The sequence below is a fragment of the Atractosteus spatula genome, chromosome 2, assembly GCF_055471065.1.
Source record: "Atractosteus spatula isolate fAtrSpa1 chromosome 2, fAtrSpa1.hap1, whole genome shotgun sequence".
Classification (NCBI taxonomy): Eukaryota; Metazoa; Chordata; class Actinopteri; order Semionotiformes; family Lepisosteidae; genus Atractosteus; species Atractosteus spatula.
Window position 1 is genome coordinate 34,985,826 of NC_142707.1, and position 15,872 is coordinate 35,001,697.

General features: G+C 37.3%; 1 protein-coding gene across 1 annotated transcript in view; it reads left to right on the top strand.

Moving 5' to 3' along the window:
• ppp2r5a (protein phosphatase 2, regulatory subunit B', alpha isoform) overlaps positions 1-15,872 on the top strand; it is a 101,492-nt gene that overhangs the window by 57,972 nt on the left and 27,648 nt on the right. The window contains exons 3-4 of the mRNA XM_088928683.1: positions 6,596-6,697; positions 10,436-10,528. Of these exons, the coding sequence (XP_088784809.1) occupies positions 6,596-6,697; positions 10,436-10,528 (195 nt within the window). The remainder of the gene's footprint in view (positions 1-6,595; positions 6,698-10,435; positions 10,529-15,872) is intronic.

Here is a 15,872-nt window from a genome sequence, read left to right on the forward strand (position 1 = left end):
GCATTCGTACTTTAAGCTAAAAATAACTGTTATTATTGTTGTAGCGATGACCTGCCTCAAAGCGATGTTTTTCAAACATTGAATTTCAATAGGAGTATGTGGATGCAGAGGCAGCTAAAAGCTGTTAGTTTTTATAACTGATTTTAGTGAGATGTATAGTCGAAGTCAACTAAGTACTAGAATATTATTCCTGAGAACAGAGGTAACTTTTACCTTAGTAATTAGGGTTAGTTACCAACGATTGGTTAATTACCAACTATATTCATGGAACATTCTTAAGAGTTTTTATTTCACTAAGAATATTTCTAAATACATTTCAGTGTGCAGTTTATTGGGATGAAACATATTCGAAATATACATTGATTAAGCTCTTGGTTCAACGTTCTTGAAGGATTGAGAAACTGAAATACTGAAATGGATTGAGTTTGTTTAGAAGTACAAATGACACAGAAATACTTCTCTATATGTGATATAAATTATACTTGTAGATATGGAATTATAAAAACATCTTTATATTCTTCTTTACAATGAACATCCACCCTATAGAAGCCTGTCAAGTTGCATTACCAGATTGTTTCATTATCATGGTGTCATGGTTGGCTTTGCCCCACCAGAAAATGGGGTGATGCTGCTGGTGTTACAGACCCAAGACAATAGGTATGACGGACCAGAGAGAGTGACTGGCTTTCTGCACCTCGGGCACAGAAGAGGGGCTATCACCGCGTTGCACCAGTCCGAAGAAGAACTGTACACATAAGTCCGCCGACCAGGAACTTGGAGCAGGGGCCACCAGGGGTGTTGCTCTCTTCTGTCGGGGGAGGAATTCCTCTTGCAGAGGTCCCAGGAAAAGGTGGTTGTATGGTGGAGGTGGACAGCATGCTGGAGTTGCCTGGGGTGCAGGCAGGCAGCAAAGGGAGGATAGTGTAAGGAAGGCTTTTGAGGGAAAGGAGAGCTTTGCTGAGTCCAGAGGGCTTCACAGGGTGGAAGGGTCTGACCTTCCAGGCTGGGCAGGGAACTCCAAACTGGTGTTCTCTCCAGCCAGAGGGCACCAGGACACAGAACGATTCAAAGCACTCACCCTTAAGGGGGGGTGTTCTCCAAAGACCAGGCCAGGTGAGAGCTGTCAGCAAGGTCTCCTGGCAGGCAGTCCTCCGGGGAAGTACCTTAAAGAGGATGGAACCAATTTCCAAGGCGCCATTTGGACCTGGCCGGCGGAGACATCTGCTAAGATCAGGTCTTCCCTTCAGGCTCATCCTCTGGTTCCCTCTCGGCTATGGGAATCCTCCGGGCATCACAGCTGTTGGAAAAAGCTCCCAGAAGGAGCCCAAGGAAACTGGAAACCAGGAACAGGAAGGGCTTTGCTGGGAAGTTGGAACGATGGCTCAGAAATGAGATGTGGACGTCAATGCCAGATTGCCGAGGAGAGGCTTAATAGGTTTTAAACACCCTCAGAGCACCCGGTGCAGCGAAAACTCTCAGTAATGCCAGGTGCTCTGCATTGCTGTCTCCACTGCGAACAAAAAGTCATGGGCTGAGGTTAATGGCAGAGGAAACAGGTCCTGTTGTGGTTTCAGGGGAGGATGTCTATGGCGCGAAAGATGAAATTTGGTGCCTGAGAAGAGTCGGAAAAAGGGCTGAGTGGCTCCGTCTGCCTGAGAAAGAAGAGGTCTTGTTCTCTTACCTCTCATTTACTCTTTAAGTACTAAACACCCCTCCCCCTTCACACATTTAGCTAAGTTGCATAGCTGCAAAAATGTCTTTACTGTATTTTGAGTTGTAAAAAGTTGCAGATATGATCCTAATCACTGGGTCTGTGTGCAGGCGTTTAGTACACCCTATTCAGTTTTCATTTTTTTAGTGTAACACACCCCGCGGGAGAACAACCCCTTGTGGAGCAGTTGGGCGAGCATAACGTGGTATTTTAACATCATAATTTCTGTATTGGTGAAGATAAAAATAATTCTTAAATATTCAACTTTCTTTACAATGGATTCATACTCCTTAGCCTTAATGTTGCATTGCTTCAGTATTTCATTTTTGACAAGTGGGACTTGTCAATGTTTGCAGTTGAAATCTTCTAGGGACAACCTTTCTGGTAACATGTAAATAATCTGTTGCTTTAATACTAAACAAAAACAAACAAAAAAAATTGCCACTACTCCACATTCTTGGCAGTAGTAGTAACTGGAGTTGTATTTAAGCCTGTGGACTCGATCCAGAGTGTCATGACTTCACATGCCAGGTGGTACACTGCCGCTGTATCCTTGAACAAGGTAATTCTGTCAGACTGCTCTAGTAAATCCCCTGCTGTGTAAAAGTGTTTCTTGGTCATCATTGTAAATACTAACGTGTTGATATATTTTTTTTTATTTGTTAAAGTAAATAAAAAAACATGGATACAAAAACACAGCAACATACAGAGGGGGATTCCACCTTTTACATTTTCTAGCACTTAAGTTTCCATTCATCCATTTCCTAACCTGTTTATCCAATACAGGGTCGTGGGAGAGCAGGAGCCTATCCTGGCAAGCAGCAGGTGCAAGGCAGGGTACACCCCAGACAGGATGCCAGTCCATCACAGGGCGCACAGACACACCCACTCGCACATGAGCTGGTTTTCTCAGAAGCCAATTGACCTACCTTTTTGACTTTGGACCGTGGGAGGAAACTGGAGCACCTGGTGAAAACCCGTGCAAATACAGGGAAACACACAATCTCTATTTAGATAGCACCCCAGGAGTCTAATCCAGGCCAGTAATTCTACCCCCTGCACCACTATACCAACTCACTTGTGAATTTTAAAATACCGAATTACTTTTTTTTTACATATAATTCAAGTAATCTATGGTGGTCAAGATAATTAATCTTTTCCCAGTTATGCAATCATGTCCTCTATATTTATTGCACTCAGGTCCGATTTGGCAAAATCTGTGGGTTCTGAGTGACAACTATTTTTGTTTGTTTAGCAGCTGAAGCTCACAGATGCTTTTTCCATTCAAAAGAAAAAAAGCCACAGAGGCTGGATGTTGTGCTGTGCCTGCGAACTATTTCTAGCTGTGTGATGAGCAGACTTTTTACTTGCTTATAGAAACATTGAGTGGTCTAAAATGAATAATTCGAATTCTTTGTCACAGGAGCAAAAGCTTTAAAATTGATGGCAAGGCATAGCATGAAGTCATTTACTGGTTCAAGTGGTACAGTAACTGCAACATTTTTACATTTACCCTGGCCTAATTCTAAACTTCGGCATGTTTATTAACAGTGTGCTGCCACACTGTGTCTTTAAGATTGACAGGTGTGCTGTGATCCATACCCAGAGCTGAACTTCAAGTTGTGTTGACAGTATGCAGGTTATTGTCGGTAGAAACTTCGGCTGCAGCTATTTAGCGTACACTGTTAAGAGTTTCAGTGCTAAACACGAGAGTTAAATATCATATGGTAAAACCAGTAGTTAGTAATGTTTGCAGTAACGTTTCAAGACTGAGGTTTAATTATCAAAAGCAAGTTTTATGCTATCTAGTTCTATCTAGTTTTATGCTTTCGAGAGACTAGTTTAAACTTATTGCATATTGAGTATAAATCCTTAACCTCTCATTAATCCAACTCGTTTTGGTAGAATCCTGGAGCTACATTTTCTTTAAGGTTTGGAAGCATAGGAACTTTAAGAAAGTGTCTTTCTTCAGCCAGATCTCTGATGTCGTACACCTATATACAATATGACAGGGCTAAGATTTCTTTATCTTAATTTGACATACGGTGAGATGGGGTCAGTATTGTTAGAAATAGCATTTAATAAAAAATAATAAAATCCTTTGAGCTCCAGTTATTTCAGATTGCATATAGAGTATATTAATGATTACATATTAAAAGCGAGTCTAGATTTCAGTACAATAAAATAAATCTTTGCACTCTGTCTGGGTGTCGTATAAATGCTATTAACTTTAACCTTATATATAACAAAAATAAGTAAAGTATGAAGAGTCTTGGCATTGGTTAGAAGCTCACAGTGCTGCAACTGTTCCCTGCCAGGATGAGGGGAAGTTGAGTTACAGTTTAGAAATCTGGTTGAAAAGGCGGGTGTCAGTTCTATCTCTTATCAGTCTTCCAGGAGGGACATACAGAAAGCTGTTTCTGTACCAAATCACAGGTTGGGAAAAAACACTTGCTGTCTGCCTGACAGCATGTCTCTGGGGATAGGTTAACCTCCTGTGGCTTTTTGGAGACATGTAGTCAAGAATTCTTGAAGGCTTACTCCTCCCTTTATGTACGCTGTGCCAAAGTACTCATGCCATTTTTTCACAGATTTAAGGAGTGCCAGGATGTGGTTAGATTCTACAAACACGTTTATTGCTTTGTCCCTTTTTTCTAATTAACTATATGCTTTGTTCTCACCTACTACTAGCTAAATAAATTGAGTTTATACAGTCTGGCCTTCTTAAAGGTCCTTCCTAATTCAATACAGAGGTAGTGTCTCACATGTCCTCCTAATCTGCTGTGAAGTGAGGCTGTTGCTCATTAACCAGCTGGGTGCTGCACATCATTGGTGGGTGAAGGTGATCTCCTCCTGTATGTCAAATGGTTTGACAACATTCGCAAAGTAAAGTGCTATATTAATGGCAGGATTTATTATAACTATTACTCATGCTGATTAGAAATTTTTTTCTAATGTGGGTAAAAAGATGTTGACTCTGTTGGGAGCCACTGCATTCCTTTCCCTGGTGTGACTATATCCTGAGCTCTCTTGACCTGATTTACATGGAGATCTACTGTATATTGCTCGATTCTGTGGTGCCAGGGAAAGGTTGAGTGGAGGCTTACTGTGCTGCTTTAAAATCGTTATTGCACAGTCCTTATAGTGTATGTTGTTGCCATTGTGGGACTCCTGTGGTAGAAACTCTGAGGTTGTACTGTATCATTGAGGGGAGTAGGGGTTTTAGAGTGTGGGGACACAGGGGAGGGTTTTGTTGTATTGTTTAGTTCTCGTGTTATTTGGAAAATTTTCAAATGAATTAAAATTTTGTCACAAAAAAGTTTGAAGGACAGTGGTGGGACTGTAAATTAAGGCATGATCAGTAGGAAAAATTCCCCAGATTAAAGAATGTGTAACAGGATAAAGAATCTAGCCCTGGACCCTTATTGTTATCAGGTGCTTTTAAAGGGGGACAGCAAAATTTGTTTTATATTTTGGGATTAGAATTTGCATTGAAATGGTATTTAAAAACCACAATTAAAGTAAAATGTATACAGTAATGTGTAAAACTTCCAATTTCCATCACAAAATAGGTAAAACTTTCAGATATGCACAGCACTATGTTCTGTGATTCAGAACGAGGCAACTAAACTTCTGGTGAGGTGAAGTGGCCCTATTACATTTCAAACAAGCAGGCTTGTGAAGAGATCTCTTTTGATCCAATAGAAATATTGTTCTAATCTTCGAGGCCATACAACTTACTTCTTAACTGTGCATGTAGATCACATTGGAACATTTCTGTGGTGAAATGTATTGTAGCAGCAGACATGTACTCTTATTCGCTTGTACATCGCATTACATTAGTCGATATGGAGACTAGTGAGCTGGAAGACCTGCTTCACTTCAAAATATGTGGGAACTCTTGCCCTCACCCGTGGTGAGACCAGGGTTTTTTGACAACTTGGTGACTATCCAGTACTATTACAAAGTTCATGATTTTGTGCTTAATTTGGAATTTGTAAAATGTTGCGATTCCATCAATAAATTAATTTTGTTACAGAGTTTAAATAACTGGTCTGAGAAATGGGGACTGCAGTTCCCCTTTAACATGTTTAGACTTGCACGACTTATTGTAATAGCAGACTTTTTTGTGCCTTCACTTTCAAATTAGTCATGCTCTTTAAAGCCTAATTCCCCGTACACATGTGTAAGCTGTTTTGAGTTTGGAACAGACAGCCAAACCATCCATCCATTATCTGAAAGATGCTTGTTCCTGGTAAAAGTGACGGTAACCTGAAGCCTATCCGGGAAATCATGCATGCAAGGCGACTATACCCTGGAAGGAATGGCAGTCTGTCAGTGCCAAACCATGTGATATAAAAATATTACATTTTGATTAATGAGGCTTTGTACAGCACTTTAATGATTTTGATTTAAATACATTTTAATCATATAACATTTCAAATCTTTTATCCGGAAAGCCCTAAATTCAGAGCTGATACTAGTTTGGGCCCATGATTTCCACTGAGACACACTCGATATTAGTTCCCGTTACAAAAACGACACAGTTTTTGACATTTTAATGGTGAATACAAAGTCTACGCTGTCTTTAGAAGCCTTTGACTTTGACTCTGGGCAGGGAAAGTCTGGCACTGTGGTAGTTTGTTAACATTGCATTTCCAAGACTATGACAGTCGGTACACAGTTAAATTTCCACTGCTGTCAGATCAGCACTTTGAACTAATTCTAAAAATAAGTAAATATGGTTCTCAGAGAAATATAAATATCCCGATATTTTTAGACATTTGAAAGAGATCTGGGAATATTGTCAATGTCTCTACTGCCTTTTTATCCAGGCAAAATTGCAGATCCACATGCTTAGTGCATTGCCTTTTTTCTTTGCAGATTTGTGTCAATATTTTCCGTACTCTTCCTCCAAGTGAAAACCCAGACTTTGATCCAGAAGAAGATGAGCCTACCCTTGAAGCCTCATGGCCCCATATACAGGTGGAGATGTTTTTTTTTCTTTTTATTTGTTATGCTCTGCTGTTGTAGTCTTAAGATGAGTTCCATAAATTTTACAAAACCACAATAGCAGTGATATTAGTTAGGTGTGGGAGATTTAATAGAATTGTCTTAGATCTAGTAAGCCAAAATGTCTGGAAGTAACAGACTTTATAACACCACTATGAGAAATATAAATCTACACTTTACAACTGAATAAATGTTTATAAAAATTATATTACAATAAAGTATTAAGTGTTTTTAACTCTTTAGAACCAGCACATCATATAATATCTCTTATTGAAAGTGTCATGCTATATTGATAGGTCTTTAATAAGTTAACCAGATCTTAGACTTAAGTATTTCCTATTGTTTGTCGTTTTAGAGTGAATCATTTATGAGAAACTCTATCACAAGTGTTCTTGAAGTCTACTATATCATGTAACATTACTTCTGTCCCTGTTCACGTCCATCATTTCTAAATATGTGATAACAATCCTCTAGAATCCTGTTGCCAAACGATGATCTTCTAGTGTAATTCTAGTTCTCATGTGCTTAATGTTGTAACTAATAGAAATAAGACTTATTGATCTATAATTATTTGGTATCAGCCTGGATTAGTACAGCATTAGGAGTTTTCAATGCATATTACACTCATTGGAGGAGGTATGCTAACAGTGTGTGAGTAATATCTGTTTGTGAACTACAAATAGTAGCTTACTATCGGGACATGGAGATTTGTTTATTTTCAGTGCTCCTACTAACTGTAGAATTTCAGCCAATGCTTATGCTATTTTAATGCTTTGTCTTTCCCCAGCCTGAGGCCAGTTGTGAATTTTGTCCTTGGTAAATGTCCAAGTGATGTATTCATTTAATACATCAGTCATTTCCCTTTCATTGTCTAAAGGCTTCCTGTTATTATCTCTTAGATGTTTTATTCATAATTTAATGTCATCTTGCTATTGTAATACTTAAAAATACTCTCTTTATTTTAGACTACATTACAGTATTATTTTCAGTCTCATTCATTTCGGCTTTTCTAATATAACTTTTTGTTGTTCTTTGAACTCCTTTTATCAACTTTTTATAATGGGCTTTGTTCCTCCTTAAAGTGGATTATTGGAGTATTCAGACTACTGATTTCTAGTCTTTGATTTATTTACTCTTAGGATGAATTTCCTCTGTGCTTCAAGAGGAATATTTTTAATTGATTGTCATCCATTCTCTTCTGATTGCATTCTATTCTCTCTTTATATAAAATTTTATCCTGTATTGCTTTTTTCAACTCTGTCATTTCATTCATAGTCTGATGTCCTGAAATCAGAAACCTTTGTTGTGGACTCTACCTGCCCAATTTTAATATTAATTAATAATAATAATAGGTGCCATATAATGATCATGGTTCCCTATTGATTCTTTGATCTCTTTACTATTTATTTACTCTTTTGCTTGAGAAGATTAGCCATTCCCTCTATCAGGTGCTCTGCCAAAATGATTATGAAAGCAGTTGTTTGCTTTTTATACAATTTCAGTTTCATCTGCTGTTTTTCCTAATGGATTTTTTCATGTTGGGGAAAAGTAAAATGAGACTTAGTTGATTTTACACATACTGTATTCCTCATTTTATTAGATAAGGTTTGTATTATAAATGTCATCTGCAAGGGATGGTCTACAGCATGCCCAAGTGCTATGCCTTTATTCTGATGATGTCTCTGATGATGATGAGGTTTTTTTAATCCGCATGATTGTACTGTGTCTTCAAATATATAAACTAAAAAGCCATTGAATTTTTTAAAACTTCACATTAGTGTTATACTGTTTGATAAACCCTTGCAGTGTCATGTACTATAATCATTTTGAATGGACAGTTGGGAGACAATTTTTTTACAGACATTTTTACAAAGAATTTTTTAACCATGAGGCTACATCACATGTCATTTCCAACCTTAGACCTGTGAAATCAGCAAGACAAAGTCTTGGTACAGCTCTGAGGGGCTAACCATTAGTTATGCTGGGTCAGTGCAAACTATGTCTGCATTAATGCTGGAACTAAGAAGTATGAAAGAGTAATAAGATGAAATTTTACAGGAACGAATTTGCTTTTAGGACAACCAGCTTTGTCATTTTCCTCAGTTTGCAGTTGTAGCTTAAACAATACTCTTAAATTCCACGATTGCTTTGGGTTTTTCATTCACAGTTTTGTTTTGCTTTGTTTTTGCAACAAGCTGGTGAACAAATGTACATTTTCACACATTTTCCTTCATTTCTACACAACATTGTTGCTCTTTGTGCAGATTTGAAGTTCAAATGAACTGTACTCCTTTATATAACACACAACCAATGTGCTGTGAATATTGTGTTGGCAGACCATTTGCACAGAGCTAATTCAAGCATATTGACTGAGCCTTCATGTTTGTCTTATTGTAATGCTGATGAGATGTAAAAGGATAGCCAAAGGCTTTTAAATTGCAGGCAGAGGGTGGCTGGCAAAAAAAACTATGCCTACTTTTCAAATTTGAAATGTTAACTGATACTGCTTATTTATTTACAGTACTTCTGTATGTACCTTGACAGTATAACAGAACTGGACAGGCAGTTGAAAGATATATGTTTTAAGAATTTGAACAAAGGTTGTGTTAAATTAATAAATCATAAGAAGTAGAGGTTTGGGAGATCACAGACTGTTTATAGAAAATTGATGACAATTTCAAGGTACAGTAAATTGCCAGTTTGCACAGAGTGTGCAAGGAAATGTGTATTTAGAATATACAGTTTATTGCACAAGTACTCTGACCTTCATAGTTTGTTCATAGTGCTTTATATGCCTCTTGTAATTTCTTTTGTACCAGCTTTAACACACACTGCATTGCTACAACCCATCTCAGCAATTTCCAAGATGGCAACTTTTAATGACAGAAAATTGGAGAGTAGAATCACTCTGAACCATTTATATGCAGTATGTTTTTGACAAAGTCAGGACTTCCGGGAAACTTCTGTACCACTTATATGATACCCTGTAAGAGTCTTTCATAGTCAAGAATAGCAAACACATTTGAGCAGCGTCAATAAATTTGTCTTTTTTATTAATTGACAGGTTGGAATCTGCATATAAAATTGTAGTTCATACTGTATGTAACAAAATACAAGTAGGAGATGCACATTTCTTACTTGCATCTGTTTTAACAAAAAGTGCGAAAACATGTTGTTCAAAAGAGAAATGTTTAGCAAGTACCATTCTTTGTGCAACAAGTAGGAAATGCCTACATATGTATAAATATGACTGCTTGTGCGATTGACATTTACACTAAAATAATTTGTAAATAATCAAGCTAGGTAAGCTGTGCACCATTGGTGTAGTGTTTCAGATTTTCAGTTTGCTTAGTTTGCATTTGTAAATACTTAGTGTCAAATGGGTAGGATTTGCATTTTGTAAACATCTTTATAACAGAAGCAAGAATAAATAGGTGAAATTGTATTTTAGTTAATCCATATGAATAATAGTTAGTTATTTAGGAAGTTAGGAAGTCTGTAAAATGTAATGTTATTATCAGTTCTACTGGTATATTGACACAGATGAAAAGCATCTCCAGTAGATGTCTTGATGTAAAATATTGATGGATCATATACTAGAGATACCTAGAGATTTAGGCAATGTTTTTCATATTATTGCCTCCAATGATGAGGTTTTGATCATCAGGTTTAGATTGTGTGCAATATATCTGATTCGTTCTTTCTTTACAGCTGGTGTATGAGTTTTTCCTGAGATTCCTGGAGAACCCAGACTTTCAGCCTAGCATTGCAAAGCGATACATTGATCAGAAGTTTGTGCTTCAGGTGAGTGCTTTGTCTCTTATATCTTGTTGTTGTTGATGAAGAAACATGTTTCTTGTGCTGGTGTTGAGAGTCAGCATTTAATTAATATTAAACCTAAGGTGGATTTTATCAGGTCATTCTTAGAGTTAATAACTGTTCATTAAGTAAGCATGCTTGTATTCAAATGTGCAATGGTCATTATCTTCATGTGTGGACAATAATTTGGCAATCAAAATTGTTGGTCTAGTGATTTTGTTTTACGTTTATGTGGTTTTTCAATATAATTCTTGAAACAGACACAGGAACACGTCTCACATGACACATGAGGCCCCACATTGAATCCCTTTCATCTAGCTATTGACAAGAACATTGTTTGTACCTTTGTACTGTACGTTATGTGTTACCTTGTTCCTTAGTGTGTGGAAGAGGTTGGCTTGGAGGTCAGGAAATACAATATCATAAAATGTTCCTTGTGAAAGGACTTGTTATATGATACATAGATTGAATAGTTTATTTTGCTGTAATATTCACAGTTATGGTTGTGTCCAAACTGTTAGCAATATGTATCTGACTTGTCAAAGAAATCACATCTTTTCTTCAGCAAGAAGAAGGAGAATTGGCAAGTTAGGTATTAATGAATTAATTATCCTACTGGAAATTAGTTGCCTGTCATGGTTTTGAATCAATAGAATCAAATATGAGTGCTAGCTGTGGAATGCCATTAGCAATAAGGGTTACAGACGTAATGACAAAGTGGACTCAGCATGCAATCTGAAATCATTTTCAGCTCTGTGTATAAACCAAGCACAGTTCCTGCTGGCATATGGCATTTTGTCCCTTTTCAGAATCTCATGCCCCAGAGAATATTGGCAAATCTGTGAACGGTGAATTCCAATGTTACATTGGCATGAAATTGAAAATATAATATGAGCAGACCATTTATACATACAGAGAGCTTTCCAGTTGTTTCAAAGTAGAAGTATTGGTATTGGCAGTATAGTGGTAAGTTTTAGCCACAATAGGATTGTGATGTCTACTCTCATTGGGTTTCAGTCAGACTTTGGAACAAATAAGAGAACACGTTTCATTCTAAATTTATAAGGGCATCTTCAGTGCCTATTGAATAAACTACAGCTCAGTTCAAGCTTGTAAATGTACTGTGGACTTCTTACAATGTCAGGGTTAATTTTGAAGTGATATACTGTAGGGTAATTAATTTCATAGCCAACGAAACTGAATCATTGTTTTTTCATGCTGATCTAATTTGAATCTTTAGCAACCATAATTTTGTTAATATGTGGTTACAGGAAAAGAGAAACATACTGTAGATCTTAATGTCGGTTAATGAGAAGTAATAACATTCTGTAACATGGAGGTGTCTCCTGTACTTTGGTGTAGCTGGCTGATCGTGGTATACAAAATGGACCAAGGGATGAAACAGCTCTCATTTATTCTAAACAGAGGAAGTGAATCCACAACCATTCTGGCAGAGCTTTGTGGGGTAAATTCGCCAAGGCCACACGTCTTTGCTTCAGGGCTCACTTCGGTTCTTATTTCAAACTAATAGTCGCAACAGTAATAATCAGCTTTTCCCCAAAAAATCACAGAAAGCTCTTTCTCGAAGAGTGTCTCATTGTGGCTTTCCCTTCAGTTCCACTTTCTCTTTTGATCACTTTTACAGATGTGAGGCCTTGTCGGCATGGTTTGGTATTCTCTCCTTGCCCTGTCATTTTTCTCCTGCTTCTCATGGCATCTCCTTTCGACTCCCTCTAGCCCTCTTGTATCCTCTTTTTTCGCAGAAACATAGGTTAGAAAAAGGAGATCATAGCCGCTCCTCCTAAAGTCCTCTTTGCCAGCAGCTGCGATTGTGTCAGTAGGGGGTTCACCCACATCCTGTTGCAGTAGAGAAATTCAATTTTGTGTTCGATTCTTGGAAGCGTGCTTTTCAGGTATTTGTTAGTTTCAGGACAGTATGCGACACTTTGGGGTTTTCAGCTTTTTTATGCCAAGCCTCGCATTAAATCAAAAGATTGGCTGATGCCATCTTTTACTGGTTGGGACACAAGGTTCAGTTCAAGTCACCATCCCAAACCTTGAACTTGGGCTCATGTCACACACCACCTGTTGATTCAGTTGTTACATGAGTTGGGTGGAGTGTCTGCCCATCCTCAGTCTACTCTTCCATAGGTGGGCAGGAGGAAATGGGAGGAAATGAAACATACGAACAAAATGTTGGGAGATGTTCGGACCTGGCTGTCTGTGGGACATGGGGGGTGGGTTTGCGATTGCACTGAGCCAAGTTAATCTACCAATTTTTGTCAGTCTGCTTTTAGGGTATTGTTTCAGATATTATTTATCCCAGAAACATTTGTCAGACTTATGTTTCTAGGCAGAAACTACTGCAAGGGCTATAACAAAAATTCACATAACAGGGAATCAGCCATGAAAAAAATGCAAAGTAGAAGGTGATGATACGGTGTCCTGAATTAGACTGATTAAGTACAAGTCATTATTACTTTCTTTAAAAGAGATTTTAAAATTTAAATTTAAAGAGAAAAAAAAAATCTATTTTTATTTAAATTTTAATTAACATTTAAGTCTTAAAGAGAAAGTTATTAAAAAAAACTAGCTTTTTAGAACAGTTTGCCATGGGTTGTCACAGCCCTTCCACAAGATTTTTGTGATGAAAGGCAATCTGTCATTGATGTTGTTCTGTTTTAAGGTGTATATTTTCTTGTCTGGTTATGTCCTGCCAGTGAGATATTTCAAGTTACTGCTGGGTGTTTATCAAGTGGGACAGCCAGTAATCTAAAGAGAACACTTCATAATAGAAAGCCAAACAGTGTAGTGATAATTAAAAAAGTACAGTATGCTTATTGTAAGCAATATAAATAGCCAGGCTTTGTCTGTTAATGCTTTCATGTTAGTTGTTGTACCAATATTTTTTGCAGGAAAATATAGTGTAATTAAATTAATTCTTTAAGTAAGGCAAGGTAAACGTATGAAGAAGCAGAAAAAAAGCCTCTTTGTCACAGGATGTTCTAGATATTCACCATGCCCAGCTTCTCACATAAATACTTTCCCTTGCAGGACTTCAGGGAGAATTATCGTCCTGATAAATGACGTTCCAGTTTAGATTAATCGCTTTGCCTTCTATGGTTAAAGATATATCCTATAAAAACATACTTATGTATCATTTTCAGGAGAATTCTGTGTGTATTCATTAATCATTCTGGGATGTTACCAACAGCAGAATATAGATAGATGGCCATTCTCCATTAAGTTCTATATTTGTACTGTACATACAGTATGTTTTATATAATGCTAAACAAAGGGTAAATACGCCTTTGGCAGAAATGTGCTTGACATTTTTTTCCTGTCTGTGTTTCAGCAGAGAGCATGTTTATTGAACAGTGGTTTGACACAAAGAGAACAGTCTGGAATGTTGGCAGGGGTACATCCGAGGTGCAATAACTATTTTTCATTGTGTTTCATTTACCATGAGCTTTAAATAGTACTACCTAGTTTGCTCCGGGTTAAAAAGACAAAAAAACAACAACTTTTGTTACAAACCTACTGTTTGTATTTCATTTAGGTTTTTAATCTGGTGTTTTCTATTGGGTCTAATTCTACCAGAAGGCACGACTGTAACTTCCAAAAATACATAATTAAGACTTGTAGGTGCTTTTCTGTAGATGAGGAAGTGCTAAGAAAAAGAAACAGATTTGGTGTACATATTATAGGTTATGGCATTTTTGTTTAGCATAGATTTCTGTCTTTTGATGACTGAATTCACTTCAGTTGAAGTCTACTGTAAACCATAACATTGACCTTACGCAGTTCCTTAGTAATCATATGTTTCTATCCTTATAGTTTGGCTGTATATAGCAAATTGCATCACAGATCTTTTTATTTTAACTTTTAAAGCTGCTGATATGACATAAAAAATAGAATATCCCATTATGCAGAAAATCATGGATCACTTATTTGAGATTATGCTCTTTGCTTCGCTTCAAACTTCTTGTTTTTTGGTTAGGAATGTGTGAGATAATTGAAAAAGTCTTCATCTAACTTAGACACTCATGGACAATGCAAAGCTTCTCAATGTATGGAGTAACTTTTTCTATATCCAAAGATGCTGGCTAGCAACTGGGACCACACATGACTTGTCATCATTGTCACAGTTAAGAAATGGTGGATGTAGGCCTTGAAACTGTGACTTTTTCATGTGATCTCTTGTTGTAAAAAGCTGCTCGGACTTGCATAATATTTAGTGGGTTTAAGGGTAACAAAATGTGAAGGAAATAGCTTGTACATTGTCAAAGTCAAACTGCAGTACATTATTGTGGACTACTACTGTACAATAAATAAAACACCACAATGCATTTACCATTTATATGGTATCTTTGGCTGGATAGTTAATACAGGATATACACAGTGCCTGGCAAAGTATTCAGATCCTTGCTGTGGTGACTCAAGCTGAAGTCTTCTAAGGATAAGAATCTAGTTCTAATTAGTCAGAAACTAAAAAGAAAAAAATGTTACTTACCCATTCTCCTTGGCAGGTTTGCTTAAGTTGTTTGGGGGCTTGTTTGAAGCAGATTTTCCTCTATGTTTTACTAGATGGGAACATGGTACTGTCTATGTTGCCATCATTCTTGACAAGCTTCACAGTCCCTGCTGACGAGATCCAAGATATAACATTATGCTGCCACTACCACGGTTGACCGAAGGGATGGTGTTGACTATCAGAAAGGTCCAAGCTTGTCTCGTCCAATCACAAACCTTTTTGCCACATGATTACAGTATCACTTTGGAGTTTTGTTGCAAATCACATGTGGGATGCAAGACGTTTTTTTTTCAGTTCCATCCAAGACCTCTTTGGGGAGTGACTGAGATATTGTTGACTGATGGACATTTTCTCGAATCTCAGCCACCGAACTTTTTAGCTCCTTCAAAGTCAACACTGGTCTCTTGGTGGCATCCTTAACTGGTTTCCTCCTTTCCTGGCTGCTCAGTTTTGGGGGGGCAACCTGACCTAGGCAGTGCCTGGGTGCATTCCACTTAATTTGGAATGTTTGTGCCTTTATACAGCTTTACCCCTTTAAAAGTTTCTTGTTCTTAATGATTGAACCAGTGTTTGAAATTTACTACCTGAATAAGGGACATTACAAGGAGAGACCACTCAACTAATTGTGTGGCTTGTTAAGGTAATTTAATGCATTTACCTGTATTTTAGGTTTTCCACAGAAAAGTGTTTGAATACTTAATGCAGCCATGGCTTTCCGTTTTTCTTTTAATGAATTAAATAAATTATAATAAAGAAAGAATGTTAATTTTACTTCTGTGTTTCTTGCTTTGAATG